This window comes from Centropristis striata, chromosome 3 (genome assembly GCF_030273125.1).
Source record: "Centropristis striata isolate RG_2023a ecotype Rhode Island chromosome 3, C.striata_1.0, whole genome shotgun sequence".
Classification (NCBI taxonomy): domain Eukaryota; kingdom Metazoa; phylum Chordata; class Actinopteri; order Perciformes; family Serranidae; genus Centropristis; species Centropristis striata.
The window spans coordinates 15,326,892-15,346,843 of record NC_081519.1 but is presented as its reverse complement, the minus strand read 5'-3'; the positions used below and the strand labels follow the sequence as shown (position 1 = coordinate 15,346,843).

The following is a 19,952-nucleotide window of genomic DNA, read 5'->3' as shown; positions in this document are numbered from 1 at the left end:
TTCATAATTTATGTATTGAATCTTAACTGATTTTTGATCTAAAAATATTCAGAATCATTTTTAACGTCAGAGGCTTCTTATAGTTTGGTTTATTTGCACATAGAGCCCTATTTAATAAAAGACATTAAGAATTTAAGAAGAGAGGTTATAAAGAGTTCCTCTGTAATAAGCTTTGAATGGTTAATGGACCTGCACTTATATAGCGCTTTTCAAATCGCTTTGTGACCACTCAAAGCGCTTTACACTACAGATTGCACTCATTCACCCGTTCATTCCATTCAAACTGGTGGCCGAGGCTACCCTAAACGGTGCCATCTGCCACCATTGGGACTTCATTCATACACCGATGAATTGGGAGCAGTTTGGAGCACAGTATCTTGACCAAGGATACTTCGACATGTAGGCTGCCATGGTCAGGCATCGAACCACGACCTTCCGATCAGTTGGCGCCGTTCTACCAACTTAACCACAGACGCCACAAAAAAGTTTTTGGTCTGACCCTAACCCTAAAACCTACCCGAGACAGTGGGTTGAAACCCACCTGTACTCTGGCAGGCAGGCAGGTTTCAAGAATTAAAGGGTCTAATACAATATGAGTGAATGTCAAAGGAAGAATTTCCTGAAATGAGACAAGTCAATTGACAATCATGGTGAATGGTCACATTAAAAATTATGTAAGTTCGTATTTTCTGAAGAGCAGATGAATTGCATATTTTGGCAAAGCTAATTGTGCTCAAAAATTACTTATTTTATTACTTATTGAAATTAATTTCAATGATGTTTATATATATATATATATATATATATATATATATATACACACACACACACACATATATGTATATATACATGTATGTATGTATATATATATATACACACACATGCATACATGTACCAAATACAATTGGCTTTTATGAATTGCGTTTTTTGAGTTTGCTCATCTGAAACAAGAGAGGAGCCTTGAGGTCCTGCAAGAAGTAGCTTCATTTGAGCTCTATTTGAATTGTAGTCGATAATAGATATTGGTTTATATGGTTTTCTGTCCTTTGAATAATCAAGCAGCCATTTTAAGGCAGCATCATGCTACATTTTTGTAGTTTTTGCAATAAGGATGTTGTGAGCAACATTGTCAAAATCCTAAAATATGCAGAGAGTTTTTGTTTGTTATTGGAGGCTGTGTAGATTTAAGAACAATCTGCAAAAGAAGCTGTTTTAACAGAATAAACACATTCTTGAATATGCCAGACTCTCAAAGCCATTATCAGCACACCTTAAATGTTACATTTTTTTCCATGCTATTTAATGCTTGCCAATTTCCAGACTAAGGGATTCATGTTTGTGGTTTTTATGAGATCTGTGTCAATGAAACACCAGATTATGTAAAAGTTTAAGGGTTAATATATCCACATTTTAGCATATTCCTTGCCTTGAACACATAACAGTAAAATTAAGCATTTCCCAAATGTTCAAGACTTTGAAAGAACCCTGTGAAAACAGGTTAAAATAGTCTTTTGTTTCATCTGCTCTTAATGTCTCCTTTGCCCTATCACATAAGTGTAGATGCTCACCTAATTCAATTTGGCTTGTTGGCTTGAGTGATGATCTGTCATAATGAGTCATTTAAATAAACAGGAAAAAATGACATGTAAAGCCTGGGCACAAGTCCTGACATAATTGCTGTCATTAAGTGCCATTTTCAGCCAGTGACAGCTCTCACCACACTCCATCAGCATGTTAGCGTTTGAAAAAACCAACAGAATTGCACAAACATTCTTGTAGGCATTTTCTCTGTGACCTCAAAGAGTTTAACTCGCTGCTCAGAGGTGCAAGGACAAGAAAAGCTCACTGCAATTTTTATGAGATAAATATTGATTAGTTGAGGCTTTGGGGCATTACTTCTGGATTTCTCAGTTTGATCCTTTAATAGAGAATCGGCTAAATGCAGCTCGTGGAGGAGCTTCTGGTGAGATGAAACATGACAGAAACGGAAGGCGGCCTGTCCCTCGGACCGCTTTATCTTATTTTGCCTCCAAATGGATAACCAGGCCCGGGACTGAGATCATAATTCAATCACGGTGAATAAAATGTGACCTTCCTCTGCTGTATGACGGCGCATGCATTTATAAATGCCCGTACATCGTAACAGATCAGCACGCACCCACCTTGCACCATGAAGATGACATCAGAGTAAAGAGGAGAATTGAAGAGGTTGACAAGAGTCTGGGGGCCGAGTTGAGCTGCCCGGGCACTCGGGGTGTCCCTGGGGCCCTACGGAAACACGCACAGAGAGAGAGAGAGAGAGATAGAGAGAGAGAGAGAGAGAGGAAGCCAAAGGGAGCAGACAGAGAGAGTTAACATTCCTCTGCTGGATGTCAGGTACTAGTTACCAGCACAATTGCCATTCCGTGCATCTATCTCACCTCCCCTGTGGAATACAAATGGCCTGTGTGCCAGTCTTGCTTAGCGCTACCCAAACATGCTTGAACTGCAATGCCAAGAACGACATGACGGAACTGGCTAACACTGAAAACAGACTGAGAACCACACGATAGTCCAAACTGTCTATTTATTAACACATAAGTGCTCATTTGAAGCATTCAGAGGATGCATAATGCATAATATGTATATACAGTGTACTGCAGTGCACATCAGATGAAATCAATAGTATGAGAACGGCTGTCAGAGTGTCTTTTTGGAGTGTCTGTTCACAGTCCTGTGAACACAGCCCTCAAATGAGTGTCGTCAAAGCATCCCATTACCATTACGTGACCTTTCTCAGTCAACTGAAGCACAAAGAACTTCATATTCTCGCGCTGCTCTGCTGCAGAGGGAGTGCTCAGAAAACACAAAGTCTTCAGTAGAGGCAGCTACAGAATCAAGCCTCTTTGATTTTGTAAATCAATGGAAAGCTTATGGAAAGCAAATTTTAAACCGGTCTCACAGAGTAAGACGGCCTGGGAGGTGTTTGCAAGAGGACAAGATCAAATCACGACAGGACATTAGGGTGTCTCATCGCGTTAAAGAAGCCCAGCCGTCTCACTCGGTGTGTCAGCTCGTCTTAACGCTGCCTCAGGTAGTAGACCTAGTTCTATCCAGATGGGTTGGTGGAGCATGCATGGTGCCAAAGGCTTGTCAGACGCAGCCATGTCATATCTCCTGAGCTCTCTCTAAATGTTAAAATCTGCTGCCTATTACACTGAGCCGCCTCATGTTTTCCAAATCGACACAATACATTACGGATGTGACTCTGCAGTTTTTGGATTTCATGGTTGATGTCCAGCATGAACTCTTGTGTTGTGCTTTTAGCTCCTGTGAGAGCATCTCTTGTTTATTCTGTGCTAATTCCCACAGTATCTGAGCGGTGATACAGGCTGTAATTATGTGAATATGCTAATTATCGCCACATTATTACTGCACTGTTTATAAACAAGGTCTTGCTAATTAAAGCGCTGTTAGTCTGCAACTACAAAAACATGTGAGAAGACTTGACACATTAAATATATTTGATCTCTTTTGGTGGGGAGGGCAGCTATACCATACAGACCATAAGATATTCCAATTATGTGATTTGTGTGCAAGAGAGGTGATTATAAACATTTAAGACCTCACCCTGTCTCTGCCGATGAGGGATCGTATGCGATCCATAAGTTGAGCCACAGCTAGCGAATTCTTCAGCTTCTCTTCCAGGGCCTCCTGGAGGTGATCCCACTCCCACGCTCCTAAAACATCCACAAACACACTGATTCTTTGGACCCACAAGAGTACAGTTTATAGAAACACACAAGCAAACTCTTTCCTAGCTGGCACTGTGTTCCCAAACACCCACATACCTTGCGCTGAACACTCTGGGCCTGTTTCTGACAAAGTTGGCTTGTTCTTAAATCTGTCTGCTTATATAATCCATGGTGGTTATGGGTGGGGGACCCAGTCCAGATGCAGCGAATGTCAGAAACAGTGACACAAAGATTGTAATGAAACTGCCTTAAAGTCCATTAGTTAATAATTGTTATGATTATTATGATTTTTTAATTTAAATTAATTTACTATAATTGAGGACAGTTTATTACAGCCATTTCACACAAATCAAATACATCAACTATATTTTAAAGCAACTGCAAGGACTTATCTGGTAATGAAACAGCCTCAGTTTAATGCAGATGCCTCTTCATGAACTAAATAAGCAAACCATCAGTGAGAAGATTGGCTTTTTCTCTATGGATATTCAAAATTCCTGTCACAAGGTCTGATTCCCCACAAAATCAGATAAAATTATTTACAGCATGCAGACCAGAAGAGCCTTCGTTTACATTTTCACAGACAAAACGTTGCAAAGAGAAGCAGGACGACATTTGTCTTTTAACATAAAAAAAAATGATGTTATATTTTGTGGTTTTGGCTGATATTGGGGCAGGATCTGCAAAACAATCATGATCAGATTCTTCATTCACATTTACTAACTAGCATTAAACACAAAAAACAGCTGAGGCTGATGTGAATGTCATTGGTTGTTCAGGTATTTGGTCACAAGACTAGGTCAAAACTAAAATATGGCTGATCACATTTGGTAAATGCGATTTTGTCGGCAAGGAATAGTTTATGTCAATAACTATTCCCTCTAATATGAGAAATATCTTTGAAATGAAATGAGTAAAGTCAAAGCACTGTCTGTATGAGGTCAATGTTTGAAGACTATATGTCTAAAACTAAAAGTATTAAACATACTGAAAAATGTTCCTAATTAAACACAATGGCAATTAGAAAAATAAGGCATCACGTTGATCAGGTGATTATAGTTTTTGAGACATTTCACCAAAAACCACAAATGTGAATGGTGCCGCTAAAAGTAAAGTCAGGAAATCATCAGTAGGATTCATCCTGAGTCCCAGGGATGCTGTTTGCATTGCTTAAAATTATGGACAATAACAAACAATAAATTAATAGGGAAGTAGACATTTGGGCTGTGATATACAGTACCTTTCCATAAAAACATGTGAAATACAAAGACTGAATGGAATAAAGACAACTCTTCACCCTACTACTCTGCATGTCTTCACTTCAGTGGTATGGTCCATTATACAGCCTGCACAGCCCTGCAGCTTGATTGGGGTGGCGCTCTCTGTCTCACTGGGACATAAACAGACTGTTGAGGGAAGAAGGGAGCTGGACCGGGCTGGATTTATCTCATCATTAGTTCATAATGATAGTATTTGGGCTGATAGAGGGATTATCTCAACACACGGTCTCGGATAATAACGCTGCATGGCACAGACACCTCAGAGGCAGGGCAAGAGATTAGTTCAGGAGCTGTGGTGCTGACATATGATGCAGCCAAACTCATGGTTACGCTTAGAGATGCTTTCAAATATGGGATGGAAAGGAACAAGATAGAATGGAAGAAATGTTCGAAAAGCAAAAGCTGCAAAAAATAAATAATTTCTACATAATCTGACAAATATGTTTCAGTGCTGGTGTAGTCCTTCTCACCCACCTACACAGACACACACAGACAAACACAAATGCTGAGATAGGATACTTTTAGGAACAAGTCTTACAGATTAACACCAATTTCCTGGAGGCTTTTCTTAACCTCTTCCATAACGACTGCATTCCTGACTCTTAATCTTGACCCTGGCAAGGACACTTTGTGCTCAGTTCGTCCTCAAAAAACAACTAGTCTAAAAAGTCCAGCATTTCACCCCAAATATGGCCAGGATGACCACAAACACACACAGTGATTCATCTGTATCGTACACATAATACATGTGCTAAACATGCACACACACACAATTCCAACCTAGTGACAAACTCAATAATTCAGCAGCACACTACACAAGGAGACAGAGTCTCACAGTGTTAACATCACACAAGCAAAGTCACGGCCTCGATGACTGTCCACACACACCCAAGTGACAAAAACCCAGAGCGTTAGTGTGACGCTGTGCGTTTTCCAGAGACATGATATTGTTATGGAAATTAGTTCTGCTGAGCCAATTAAATGAGCAACAACTAACAAATGACTGGAATTGAATTGCAAGCAGAAGATATTCATCCCATTTCTAGGAATGCAAAGTACAGTTTGTTGGGATTTACTGCAAATCAACATGAAGCATTGGCTCGCTGTGTTTCCAGGGTTTCTGTGAGCAAAAGGAGGTGCACATTCTCCTCTAATTAGCCAGTTCAAGATAATACATTAATTCAGAAACACACACACTGTATGTGAAGTCAGCTGCTTTAAAACATACAATCAGACCCCTATTTTGAAGGTTAATGTTAGTCATTTTTCACACAAGACTACACACTGTCTCCCTGCAGTGCTTCATGGAAACGTGACATTCCTATTCAGCCCTGCACATGAACACATTTTCCTCTTTCCGCTATTTTCTCCAAGCCCCACACACACATTACCAGCATGCTCTAGTGCTCAGCTCTGCCATCATCCAAACACTCTCCACCAGCACCTTAAACACTCCACCCCCCTCTCCCACCTTCACGTCCTGCCACCTTCATTTTATACCCTACTCACAATCTTCCACTCCTTACTTTGCTCTTATCTTACTTTTAAAAAACCTACTCAAGGACTCATATATGCGTAAAGATCCACACTGCCCCCCACCCCCCCCCTCCCCCCGTCTTTCAACTGCTGGCTTTCTTATTCTTATTCATGCAGTCACTCAGTCTAACCCTATAATCTTCTTCCCTTCTCTGCTCATCCTACACCAGCGCACAAACGCTCAGCTTATGTGTTTGTGAGTCTGCCTCTGGTGTATATGTGTGCCAGTGCTGCTCATATACATGTAAAGAGGCGGGGTCATGAATCAGATGTTAGCACAGCTTTTTGCCATAAGGACTCCTGCACGATATGCAGCCTGGCGTGCACATGCGCTGCGATCTAGCATGCAGCAAGCACAGCACTGCAGACTCTGAGCGGCAGACTGAGAAGATTTTCATTACGGAACTGATGTTGCAGAGAATATCACGCGGCTGTTTAACTAGGACTATTACGCAGACTGGAGAATGTTTTGGAGTGCCACAAATGTTTTAGTTGCATTTTTTATGCCTGCGTGTGCCAGTGTCCTTTTGAGATGAATTGAATATAACATTCTGTTAATTTTACATGACAGTTTCATCAGTTAATCATCAGTTGGTGTGAATATGAGGCCAGTGTTACTGTGTCAGATTCTATCAACAAATCCCATTAGCCACTGAAATGATGGAAGTTCAATTTGTGCAAAGACATCGCTCAGTGTCCGTAATGTTCCAGAGAACAGAGCTGGGTGGAGATAAAGGAAACACAAGTGGCCTGGGGGCATCAAAGTACAAATACGGGTTAAGAAAGCAGTGTGAGATCACAGTGTTACACGATGAACGATCAGGTACAAGATTAAAATACTACAGTCGCTTACTATCAAGCACTTTCAATTTGACTGATTTCTGTTCCTCACCATGATGAAACACTGGCCAAAATCCAATAGCCGGCAAACTGCCTTCTACTGCCAGGGGACATTAATCATCACATCTAAATTATTGGAAAAAGAGTAACTGCTTTTGGGGAATGGAGTTCCCATGCTGTGAATATGAGCCCGGCTCTGTTAGCTGTATTTAAACGCCATTGTAATATGCAGAATGAGATTAATATGGCAACAAACAGGGAGCATCAAGGCTGAAACACCTGCCTTGCAATCAGCAACATGCAGAAAAGGAACACCAAAAGTAGGTAATTATTGATGAATCAAATTGAATACATTAAGCAGTTTTGTAGAACTTGGAAGCAGATTTTTTTTATGCACATCATTTACCAGGAATCATGTGGTATGATTGAGGTAAACTGATTGAGCCATGCATGCTGAGTCCAGATTTCTCTGGACAAGGTGCATGTTGGCTGCTGTTTTGGAGACAGTTTTGCATTCTGATATCCACTTTTTATTTGGCACTTCCTGTGCAACTGATGCTCATGCCAGGATGGTTTGGGAAACTTCTAGTGAAAAATAGATGCTCTTCTGTGTTGTTGTGATTTAGGTTGGTGCAACTTTTAGTACAGCAGTGATTTGGCAGCATTCAGTGGAATTCAGTTCTGATTAACTCAACCCACTGTCAGATTTTAGGTTTATAGCTGTATATTTTGTTGTGCCGTGCAGTTGGATTCTGTTTACAACAGGATGTTCTTTAATGACCACAATGACCATAAAGCTGAGTATCATCTATCATCACATTTATTTAGACTATTAGATTGATTACCATGTAATTTGACACGGATAAATTGTAATTATAGCCTGACCGATACTGGATCTTTGGGATCTGTTGTTGTCTGTCTGTTTTTGTGCTAGTTTATAGTTTTGCCCATTAGTGAAGTGGCTGTTTTACCACAATGACTTTAAGCTCTTGTCCACTTTGATGAATGACCCTATAAGACTGATATTCTTGAGAGCTGCTGCAGTAGTGCTGGAGAGCAATTTTTAAATGCCAAAGTATCAAGAAAAGATACCAAAGTATCTTTTTTTCCTGCATTATATTCTGAAAAAAATGTTTTACCATATCGAAGCACATTGGGAACATGATACTGATATATCACAGATATTGAAGACATTCCCATCAGCTATACTTGTGCTTAGCAATGTTAGCATGCTAACACACTAAATTAAGAACATGCTAAAATAATACTTTTAAAATTCAGTGTGTTAGCAGTGCCATTGTGAGCATGTCTGTGCATTGATGTTAGCACTTAGCCACAGCTATGCCTATAAAACAGATTCACAAAGCACTGGCATGGCTGGAGACTTGTTTTTGTGGAAGCAAATATGCAAAAAATGTTCCAGATTTATAAATATGAGGATTGGCTGGTTTTCTTAGATATCTATGATAGCAAATTTAATATGTTAGTGTTTTGGACTGTTGATCGGGAAAAAAAGCAACTTCAATATGTCGCCTTTGGCTTTTCATTGTTATTTGGGAATTGTGTGAGCAAACAATGGATCAATTACACTAGATAATATTCAGCATATTCAATTGTTATATTCACACCGTCAGTCTGTGAAAGCTCTCACAAGTGGTTGTGTGTTAAAAAGTTTAAATGAAAATGACATGATTGTCTGTAAAATACAAAAGCAGCAGAATTATGGTTTTCTCAGATGCATCGGAGTGTGCTGAGCCTGACTGATGGTTTTTTTACCTCTATAAATGAACATGAGAGTCTCCCACAAGCACATACACAGGAGGGGGTCCTTCACCACCAGACGAGAGAGCCGTCCTGTCAGGTGCCCCTCTGATCGTGGCATGTCATCGATAATTCCCCCGTCCCAGGTGGAGAGCAGCGAATGGGGGCCTCCATCTCGCTCTCTACAAACACACCGCGACTGGGGACGTTCCCTGTCCAACCAGAGATAAAACTCAGCACAAAATCCTTCACAGTTACACTACAGGAGTTTGCAGAGACATCTGAGCTCCCGCTGGCTGCAGGCTCAGGTGGTGAAATAGCTTATTAAGCTCCATCCCGTGCATGAGCTAATATCTCTCCTACCTGTTCTTGGGCCCCAGAAGCAGCTGTCTGAAGTACGGACTGACAGCACACAGCACAGATGCGTGCGCCCACCCCAAGTCTTTCCCAGAGTCCCCGGCATAGAAAGCCACGTCGGCGAATTGCACGCCACGCTCCAGCAACCACTGCATGTCCTGGGAGAAGCTGGACTCCTCTACTCGGATAGGGGGAAGACGTGCTGAAAGGAGGGATGAAAAGAGAGAATGAGTTGTGTTAATGAACAGTCACTGCTGATATTCAGCTTGCCGGTATTTTCAGAAGATAAAAAGGAAAAATCCACTATATTCCTTGAGTTTAAAGTACCCCAGAGGTGTTGTAATTTACACCCTTTGGTGTGTTCATTTTTCCTCAGTCTACCGTGTCTACTTCTACTCGTCATTTCCCCCTTTTCTGATAATGAGTTTTGACAACTGAGATAAATGGGGTGTATACGAGGATGTGCAGAAAGTGATAGTGACAGCCACAGTGAGTGTATGGAGGCCCTGTGACGCAAGTGAGATAAAAAAAAAAAAAAATCTGGTGATTCATTTTCTGATCTAAATAGTTATTTTCTCCTGTGTTTATGACAGGTAAAAAAAGGTTTTGGCTGGACTATTTTTTCTAAGTTCCTTCATCTGTGAAACATATGGGACATGTAATGACACAAAACTCAACATGGCAAAATGAAGGCTTTTAATCTTTCAACCCTGATTCCAAAACAGTTCGGACATTGTCTAAAACAGAATTAAAACTTAATTTTAACTTAATTTGACAATCCTTTTTAACATGTGTTCAGTTTTAAACTGTGCAAAGGCAGTATATTCTATGTACAAACTTATTAACCTTTGTTTTTTGTAAATATAAACTCTGAATTCGATGCATTCTGTTTTTATTTACACTTCTTCCTGACTTTTTGGGAATTGGGGTATAATTTAAAACATGAGGTAGTTGCGTACTTCAGAAAGAATGAGTACTACAACTAAAGAAAAACAATCCTGAAAAAAAAATCAACCTGTCAAAACTCTTTTCCTGTTTCACGGAAGAAAAAAAATTAAGGAACTCAGAAAGATGATCTGTTTTTTTGCCTGTTTTAAGTCATAAAAACAGGAGAGAAAACATCTTGGATTAGATATAGAAAGTGAATCAACAGAGAGAGAGATTTTTTAGTCAAGAAAGAGACAGCTAGAGGAGAGACTAATGTCATGTTGCCGTGCCCTGCCCTGATGAGCAAGTCAGAAAAGAAGCGCTTCCAGATATGTTTGTCTTTGCACTGATGACAGACCTGCGAGGATGCTGAACTGGATTCTGGTCTGCTGAAGTAATAAAGAAATTGTCTTTTCTGTCTGTTCAACAGTGGATTTGCTCCTGCCTTCTTAATCTTGAGGGACAGTAAGTAGGTTGAAATGCACTAGTTGGGTTTTAGATTATTGAGGTGATAAAAAGGAAACATCAACGCAAAGCAATGTTCATTTCAAATAAGGTTAATCTTTAAAGAAGATATGGGAAAATCTGGACAGTGGGAGTGTAACAGTAAAAAACAGGGGATACAAGACAAATACTGCAGTTCATAGGAAGATTTGTGCTTCGTGATGCATGTATTCATGAGTTCAGATTGGTAAAAAGTGAAAAGCATGGAGCAGGAAAGTAAAGGATGTGGGGGAAGGGGGCTTCACAAATCATTGTCCTATTACATTCCTATTCATGCTCAATACACAGCGCTCTTCTGTAGACCTCATCTCCTTTTTTATGGCTGCTCAGTTTTGGCAGTTAAATTGGTGCTGTTCCTGAATCAGTGCATGTCATATTTAATGCAAGCTACCCATAAGTAGAGCTAAGCAGTGCTGGACCGGCACCAATAAATCCACAGGCACTTGCTGCCTTTTTGGCTGGACTTTTAAAATGTCAGTCATTGCATCAGATTTAGCAGCAAAGCGGCCAGATCAATATTTAACACAAGTTTAAGAGTTTGTGTTAAATATTTCCAGGTGTTTTATTTTGTAAGAAATGTACTGTGTGTGGGGGAAAAAAGTGAAATGGCAGAAGTATTAGAAGTAAGATGAGAGACAGGAGTACAAATTCAGCACAGCTTAAAGAATGCAACACCAAACTCCTACTGGATCTGTTTGTGGTGTGGGAGCTGTGTTCCCTCTCAGAAAGCTTCCACTTTGTGGAAACATCCAGCAGCCAGAAATTGCAGTCAATTGCAGATTCAATCATGTTTTAGCCAAGTATGAGAAACAGAGTGCCACAGTCTAAAAAATTGTAGCGCAGAAAGGAAAAGCAGCAGATATGAAACCATCAAACACTCCAGCTTGACTTGTTTCTTTTAACCTTTATACCTCACTGGGGAGGTATAAGGGTAGTTTTTCAATCTTTTTGGATGTGTTAATTCCTTTGGCATACTTTTGGCAAAGGTGTGTGTTTTTGCTTCAAATTTTAAAAGTTCAGCCTCAGCTCTTATAAAAACTCTAAAAACTATAATAAACTGTGTAGCCAAAATACAGACACTCAGAACCTCAAGGACAAGAAAGTCCCCATTCAAACTCATTAAAACCACAATCTTTGATCTCACAGCCATTACATCTTGAAATCACACATTCTATTATATCAGACTCTCAATTTATATTAAAAATTATGTTTTTACTATTTTCCATAACATTAAGTCAACTCTCATGTGGCCCTATGGGACGAATACATGCTATTCTCCTAGTTTCCATGACAGTTATTGCTGCTGTGGAGGAACACTGCAGTATTTGATGCAATGCATCAAAATGTATGTTTTTGCTAATCACCGATATAATCCAGATTGTGGAAAAAAAACCTCTAGTTTAGTTTAGTTTTAGTTTACAGAAAATAATTACATGTTTGTCATTAAAAACTCAGTGGCATTGCATTACAGAATTAATTTTACATTTTAAGGGTTGATATTGTGAAAATGAATAAATATTTGGAAGTTACATGAAGGACTAAGAAAGGTTTAACTTAGTTGGTGGAAAATATAAATATAGAATTTCTGTGCATTATTTTGGAGGTGGACATTTTGGACAAGAGATAGACAAGGGTTAAGCTTTTCAACAATAATCAACCTTCCTGTGTCTCTGCTGCCTGCTGTGTATGCATTTTTCTCTGAGTCTTTTGATTATTGTCCAGTGTGGTCATTTATCTCTTCTATTAATTACCACTTTGAATTTCTGGAATGTGATTGACTCAAAGGGCAGCTTGATTCAATCTACAATAATGCTACAGTCCACAATGAACTAAAATCTTTTGACACAAGGTCAATGTAGCATATTTTGAAGCGTAATTAAAATGTTGTTTTGAATTCTGAATTTAAAAAGAGCAGATTAAAACTAGATTAGAGTTTAGACAATTATCTGATGATTAACTGGCAACATTTTTCAGGCGTTCTCTGGTTCTTCAGAAGAAAAGACATGTAAAAACGTGTCAGTTTTGTCTGTCTTAAAGTAAATTGAATATTTTTAATAAGTTCTGAACTGTCATCAGATAGGACAGCTTTCATATGGCACCTTGCAGCCCTAAACTCCTAAAATATCACAAAGCTGAGACATAAATATTCGATTTCAGTTCACAAATACAAACACAACAAAAAGACTGTATTGGGGGTGTTCCGGGCTGGACTAGTGGGTTTAGTGTTCAGGTGCATAAACATAAGAACATTGAGTTAAAGACGCAGTTAATAAGTAATCCTCTTCTGTCCCACAATCACAATCACTGAGCTGCCTCACAACTAGCCACTAAACACTCAGTTGTTTCTGTGTCTACTGCTGAAAAGAGCTCAGTCTAAAATTGATTCAAACGTCATTGAATAAAAGCAGTCTACCTAGCTCTTTGTCTCTCTTCTTATTTCCAGTTTGGTACAGAGAATATTGATCTGGATAAAAACCATTGTGCTCAGCTTTTTTTTATGGCTATGTAAGCTGTAAGAAGAACAATCCAGTCAGTCTGATTGAAAGTTCTCTATACACCGTAAAAAAAAAAAAAAGCAATTTAAATCAATAATAATTCGTTCATAATGTAAAAATGTATAAATAGAAAGAATAATTGCAATTCATTTCAAAATAAAATATTATTTAAAATGAGCTTAGAAGGGTTGAAAACAAATAAAAGCCACTAATAAAAGCAATACGAGTTATTATTTTTAGATACCATAGTATTCCTCTGACCTGGTTGTTCTAAGTGAGGGGGACGAAGCTCGTTCACTTTATTTCCTCGCCTCTTCTCTGGCCTCTCTTTGGCTTTGTGTTTCAGACACTGAATCATGAAGTACTCCAGCTGAACAATACAGAAATACACACGTTAGTACAAATGCAAGGCACCAAAATAGTGAAGTTACATCATCATTTCTTTGCTTTGGAAATAACTTCCTTAGAAGACCAACATGGCAACCTGTCCTTGCCTCCCTCTACTATGTACTGTACCTATCTGAAATGCAGAGGTAATCAAGTTCAACAGACAGGAAGTTAAGAATTTATATTACATATAACATTTAAAAAAAAACATGGAGTTTTTTACTAAAAAAACGAGTGCTTATATCAGGGGAAGCTGGGTCAAAAAGCTCACTCAGCCAGTGCCTGTGTGACGTTATTACTTACCACGCTGCCAAAGTAGCGACCCACAAAGACATGGTTGAGAGAGGGCAGCTCCAGGTAGGTGGCCCCCAGGTCCCGGGACAGCTGCAGACCTTCACTGTGAGGCACACAGCTGCTCCAGTCGGATGCACACAGCGGACACGTACAGGGAGGGCCTTCATCTTAACAAAGAGAGGAGGATTTCATTCCAATATGAAATCATTCACAAAACTGGACCTAATGAAAAGTTAATGAGGGTATATATGAGAAGCAATACGTGACTCACTGATATTACATTGTGCTTTTTAGGATGCATGAACAGCGCAAGAATGAAAAAGCCGGAAAAGCTGGAAATGCTTGTCTCCGGTTTTCATGCCATCTATAATGCTATTCATATTTGTTAAAATATTAAACTAAAACAAGAAGTGAACTGCCACATGTGCCTTCAAGCACAACATTTTAATTCATAATGTTAACGTAAATCTGCACACTGCGCTCTCAGTACATTTTACAGAGAAATGTTAAACTCTAACAGAGCCCTACTTCAGGAATGCGTGAATGCAAAATCTAAAAGGTGGAACGTGTTAGCTAAAATACATTCTCCCTTTGCAACTCATCCAAATGCAAACCATCAGCTATCCTCTGACCACGCTTTAGCTTTCAATTAGCTTGTTTTTAATTTATGGGCTTACTTTTGGATCTTTCTTATGCAATCAAAAATGTGATTTGAGATCCAGACTATCAACACTGCAAGCACAATAAATGTGTGATAAAAATGTATTAAAATGTCAGCTTTGCAACATCCACTGTTAGAAAATAAATTTTGAAGTCCATGGAGAAGAGGGATCTGTGTTATTGTCATGGATTAAAATATTATAGCTAAATTAATATTAAGATTCCATTAATAATCCCACAACAGGGAAATTCAACTGCTGCATTTAACCCTAACCCACCCTTTATACACACCAGTTAACGCACCATACTTAGTGGGCAAAGCATGTCTCTGCTTGGGAGCATTGAGGGGTTAGGTGCCTTGCTCAAGGGCACTGCAGTCCTTGACCTGCCATTCCTGGGATCCAAACCGGCAACCCTCCTGTTACAAGCCTGATTTTCTAACCAGTGTGCCTTATTTCATATAAAATATAAAACATATATAAAACATTTTTGATTACAGGATCAATACTTTTTTATGGCCATGTGGAAAGTTTTGCTCTCAAACCTTTTCTGTTCAGCTACAAAATAAAACCAAAATATTAACCTTAACTTCAACTCCATTCTCGCATCACATGTTGCGAATCAGATTGTAAACAATGACTGACACACATAACAGAAAGTCTCCCAGATAACAGCAGGCTATACCAGAACCCCAAAGATATTGTCCCTTGCCTCGAGTTGTGCCTAAAAGGTAAGCCCGGATATGCAAAACTCTGTCTGATGGTTATTGGTTACGGGTCGTCAGGCAGTGAATTGTGTGAGAGTTTGACAGTTTTGATTAAGATTCAGACTGGACCAATCAGAGCAAAGCTGGATAACGATGTTTGGCTCTCCATAAGGGGAGACATATCATACATCACATCATAAAAACATATCATACATACATCTACTGCTCAGTAAAATACAATATGTGACACTCAAAACCTATTCTGTAAATATGTTTCAGTGCTTCATAGACGTTCCATATACATGGTTGCCCAAAAAGTTGGAATAAAATATTTTTTTACTCTTTCCACGAAATGATTGTGACAATGTAATTTACTATTGACAGATAAAATATATCTTCTCAAAACTTTATTAATAAATCTCTTTCAAACATATCATTATGAAGATGAAACCATAATTAATAGAGGATTGTGTCTAAAAACAAAATTATTCCAACTTTATGGGCGACTGTGTAGATGGGTCAAAACAGTGCAGAAAAACATAATCTAAGAGTTACTTTGCGCAATGAACTGAACACAGAACACAACATTTCCCAAACTAAAATAGGAAACATAACTTACAAAACAGAACATAAAAACCAGATGCCACAGCCACATGTGCTTTGATGGTGTGGACATGCCCTACTTCCTAATTCCACTAGTCCATCTCAGTGAGTGACTCTATGACTATGCAGACAAACAGTAAGGGTTTTAAAAAGGGAGAAGGGTGTATGTATTTTTTGCGTTTTGTGAATGCTTGTCGTTTTCTTCTTTGGTATATTTTCCAATGTGGGCTTCTAAAATGGCATTAGGTCTTTAGTTTTCTCATATTTAATGCTGATGTGTTTTGCAGTTCCAGAGCACTGTTTTCACATCCTCACAAAGTCTAAAGAAAAAATGAAGACTTCTCTTGCAGCAACAGAAAAGAAAAATCATTTAAATACATCAAATCTGCAAAGCCATGTGCATGAGGTCTAGCCATGTGGCATGTGTGCATGGGGACCAAAGAGACAGAATCAGACAGAAAATTTGGAGGGATTAGCTTGAAGGAGAAAAAGACTGCACAAAAGAGAATACAGACAGACATAAAAGAGAAAATGAGCGCGACATACAGCTAAGTGCTGAGGCACTTGATAAATCACACAGCTAATAACCTACAGGCATGACATAAAGACGGAGCTAGGCAGAGTGTGTGTGTGTGTAAGTGTGTGTAAGAGAGAGGTAAAATGGAAAGCAGAGAGTGTGTGTGAGTGGCTGACAGGCGGTGACTTGGCATATCAGTGGTATGTTTGTGTGCGTGAGGGTAGGCGCGTGCCCTTGGATAAATCTGTCTGTGCTCCTGCGTTCAGCGCTGGTTTAATGGCTGTGTTAATGCACGTACGGCAGCGCTCTCTGCCACAGCTGTGCCTTAGGTGGTCTAAAGTCGAGCAACAGGAAGCGCCCAGAGCTCAGCCGTCATTCTCTGCAATCATGAGGGGATAGCATGGAAATACTCACAGCAGCCACAAACAAAAACACAAACAAAGGCTCTGGTCTACAGCTCTCCTCCTCTCTCCCTCTCCCTCTCCCTCTCCCTCTCCCTCTCTCTGGCAAAGACTTGACTTACACTGTGATCATGCTGCAGCGGAGCTCTGACAGGATCTCAAAGTATGCCGAGCAGACAAGCTAAAAATACAACCCATTGCATTTGATGAGCATCTTTACAGAATCTGGTTTCAATAAGGGCCAGTGTGTGTGTAAATACACAGGTAAACACACTGAGGTGATGGTAAACATGTATGTTCAGTCCTAATGTGTGAAGCAGCCTCCAGGAAAGCTACACCCAAGTGTCTTACTTAAGGGACAAACTACTATTGTGGTGCACTTTTGAGTTTCATGACACTGTATATTTAAGAGCTCTGCGAGTGTTTGTTTGCTTGCAGGCTTATAGTAGCCAAAAATATCAACTTAATGTCTTGCTTTCTTGTGTTTCCTGCAGGGAAGCATGTGAGCTGACCGCCTAAAGGCAGCCAAGAGGAGATTTAATCATGAGCATCCTCCTCATCGCTGTGAGGACACATTAGAGGACACAAGGCACAGACAGTGATCTCACTGGCCCAACCAGAAGAACATGATAAACATGATCAAATTCAGCAACTAAGGAAGCAGTAAATCAACCCTGAAATACCAGGATAGCAAGCACAATAGCTGAGAGATACGAGCTTGTGAATTTGCTGCCTCTCAAACTCGATTGTTCCTGTGCAACAATGACAAATAGTTTGAGAAACTGCCAATTGTTGACACTAAACTCTTGCTCTTACAAAAACGCAAAACAAAAGCATCCTCACCGTTTAGCCGTGCTCCGACAGCAACCAGGATGACAGGCACACCCCAGTGCCTCAGGAGCGGGCGGAGTCTTGGGGCGTAACCGTTCCTGACCTGCTGGAAAGCCAGCTTGTCAGTGACTGAATATTTAATGACCAGGATGTCCGCCTGTTCAAGAACTTTCCGTACGCTGGCCCAATCACTGTCCAACAAGTCCTGGAAAGACAAGAACAGGACAACAAATATAAATAGGAAGAGGTCAGAGGAGGACATGAGTGAGAATATACAGAACTGTCTGAATACCCTACGTATACCATCAATCGTACATTAGATAACCTAACCCTTCCCCTCTGAGTCTCCCTGAGTATAAATACCTCAGTGTGGCACTTGGGACTTTACCCCCACGGACCTGTGTGAGGCTGCTCACTCTAAACCAACCTGATTCAACTCATTAGGCAGGAAAAAAAACACTTCAGAAAGCTTTGAGCAATTTGAATAAATACAAGGACAAAGAGCCATAGAATTAGACTGACAGACTTTGTGCAGCACCTCCCCTGACAGTGTTAGACAGTCCTATAATAGGACCCATACAGTGCTGCTACAAAATCACAACAGTGCTTTTATTTCCAATTCATATGCTATTAAGAACAAAAGTTCTTTCATTGTGCGCAGTGCATGTTAAAATAGCTTCCTCCTAAGAATAAAGACATTTTTATAAAGCCTGCAATCAGCGCTGGAAGGCAAGTGGCCTTGGAATCTGAAATGTTGCATGTCTTGTGAGAAACAGAAGCAGAGAGAGAAAGTAAATATCAGTAAAGTGACAATGCTCTGGCAAAATTACAGCTCTTTTTCTTTTTTTTCATGGCATGTTTTGCCATCTTGGCCTGCCCTAACCTTCCTGTGCAAATAAGCCTGCTTTCGTGTCACACAAGCTGGAAGGTGCAGGGGGAAAGAGCCAAATGCAACACCTAATTACTGTTAATTACAAATATGCAAATTGTGAATGGACACATTACTCAAAGATTCCCACCATGCAAATCTCTTTTTTTCCCTCATTCTGTTCTGCACACAAACACACCACCAGTCCCTTACCCAGCTGGGGCAATCCCGAACCACCACAGTGACATCTCCAAACACACGTGAGGTGTACTCCATGAAGGCCGGGTTGTGCATGCTGCTCTCCAGGTCGCAGGGTCCCACCAGCGCTCCGTGACCCAGGTAGCTCCACAGCAGGCCTCCCTGCAGCTGCCCCTGGCCCATGATCTCCTCCCCGGGCCCGACTCCACCGGGGCACTCGCTGCCCAGAGCCACGATGTGGATGGACCTGTAAGCCAGAAAACTCGTGGTTGGCAGTGACTTGGATCAAGCGAGCAGATTATGATCCAGAGGTGGCACTGGGGGAGAGGAGGCACCTCTTTGCTTTGGTCCTTATTATTCATGCCTATCATGGAGACAGTGCATCACCGTTATGTCACTGAAAATGACTGAGCTTGCCAAGGCCCTTATTACACCTGAGAGGGAATTATGGTTCAATAATCACACACTTTGAGACATTTTCGGTGGTGCATTTATCAAGCAGTGACTGACAGAAAAATAAAGCATGCAGCCCTACCAGGAACCCCCTCTCCTCGCATTCCTTAATGAGTTGCAGCTTGAGAGCAACTTACATTGTGGTCACCGCGGTTTTGTTCCGCTGCTCTACTCTATGGAGCCCGTTTCCCTCACGGTGCGTTTCCACGCCAGTCTGCAGTCGGCTTTTCCGCAATGAGCCGCGGCTCGGCTCCGTCGTTAATCCCTCTCATCGGTGGCTGGCCCCCCGGGAGCACGGCTGCTGGGGAGTTTCGCAGTCACTCGCATTTCCCCGTCTCGTTATTCATTCATAAAAGCGGAGCCCGATACCGTCCCGAACCGACCGCAGAGGCGCACCGGACAGCCCAGCCGGCGGAGCAGCAGAGTGTGTGTACAGCAGCGCCCATGGGCAGCCAATGCGCTAACAGACAAACAAGTTGTCAGTCGGTAGGAAACACAATTACCGGTAGCTACCTACGAGGAGAGGGCAGCCTCGCGCCTTGGCGTCCAGACCATATGAATGACGTCGGCGGATAAAACAAAGTCTCAGTGGCAAAAAAA

At 40.6% G+C, this 19,952-nt stretch overlaps 1 protein-coding gene across 2 annotated transcripts in view; it reads right to left on the bottom strand.

Annotated features, from left to right (window-relative positions):
* The window catches only part of rhobtb3 (Rho related BTB domain containing 3), a 27,666-nt gene extending 7,714 nt beyond the window's left edge, over nt 1-19,952 (bottom strand). The window contains exons 1-9 of one of the 2 annotated variants that reach the window (XM_059329189.1): nt 19,870-19,952; nt 18,915-19,146; nt 17,846-18,038; nt 14,125-14,282; nt 13,696-13,804; nt 9,515-9,710; nt 9,167-9,363; nt 3,610-3,719; nt 2,163-2,268 (exon numbers count right to left, since the gene is read on the bottom strand). In XM_059329189.1, the coding sequence (XP_059185172.1) occupies nt 2,163-2,268; nt 3,610-3,719; nt 9,167-9,363; nt 9,515-9,710; nt 13,696-13,804; nt 14,125-14,282; nt 17,846-18,038; nt 18,915-19,146; nt 19,870-19,907 (1,339 nt within the window). In that variant the 5' untranslated portion in view covers nt 19,908-19,952. Of the gene's footprint in view, nt 1-2,162; nt 2,269-3,609; nt 3,720-9,166; nt 9,364-9,514; nt 9,711-13,695; nt 13,805-14,124; nt 14,283-17,845; nt 18,039-18,914; nt 19,147-19,489 lie in introns of both variants that reach the window. The other variant, XM_059329190.1, reaches the window with a different exon arrangement.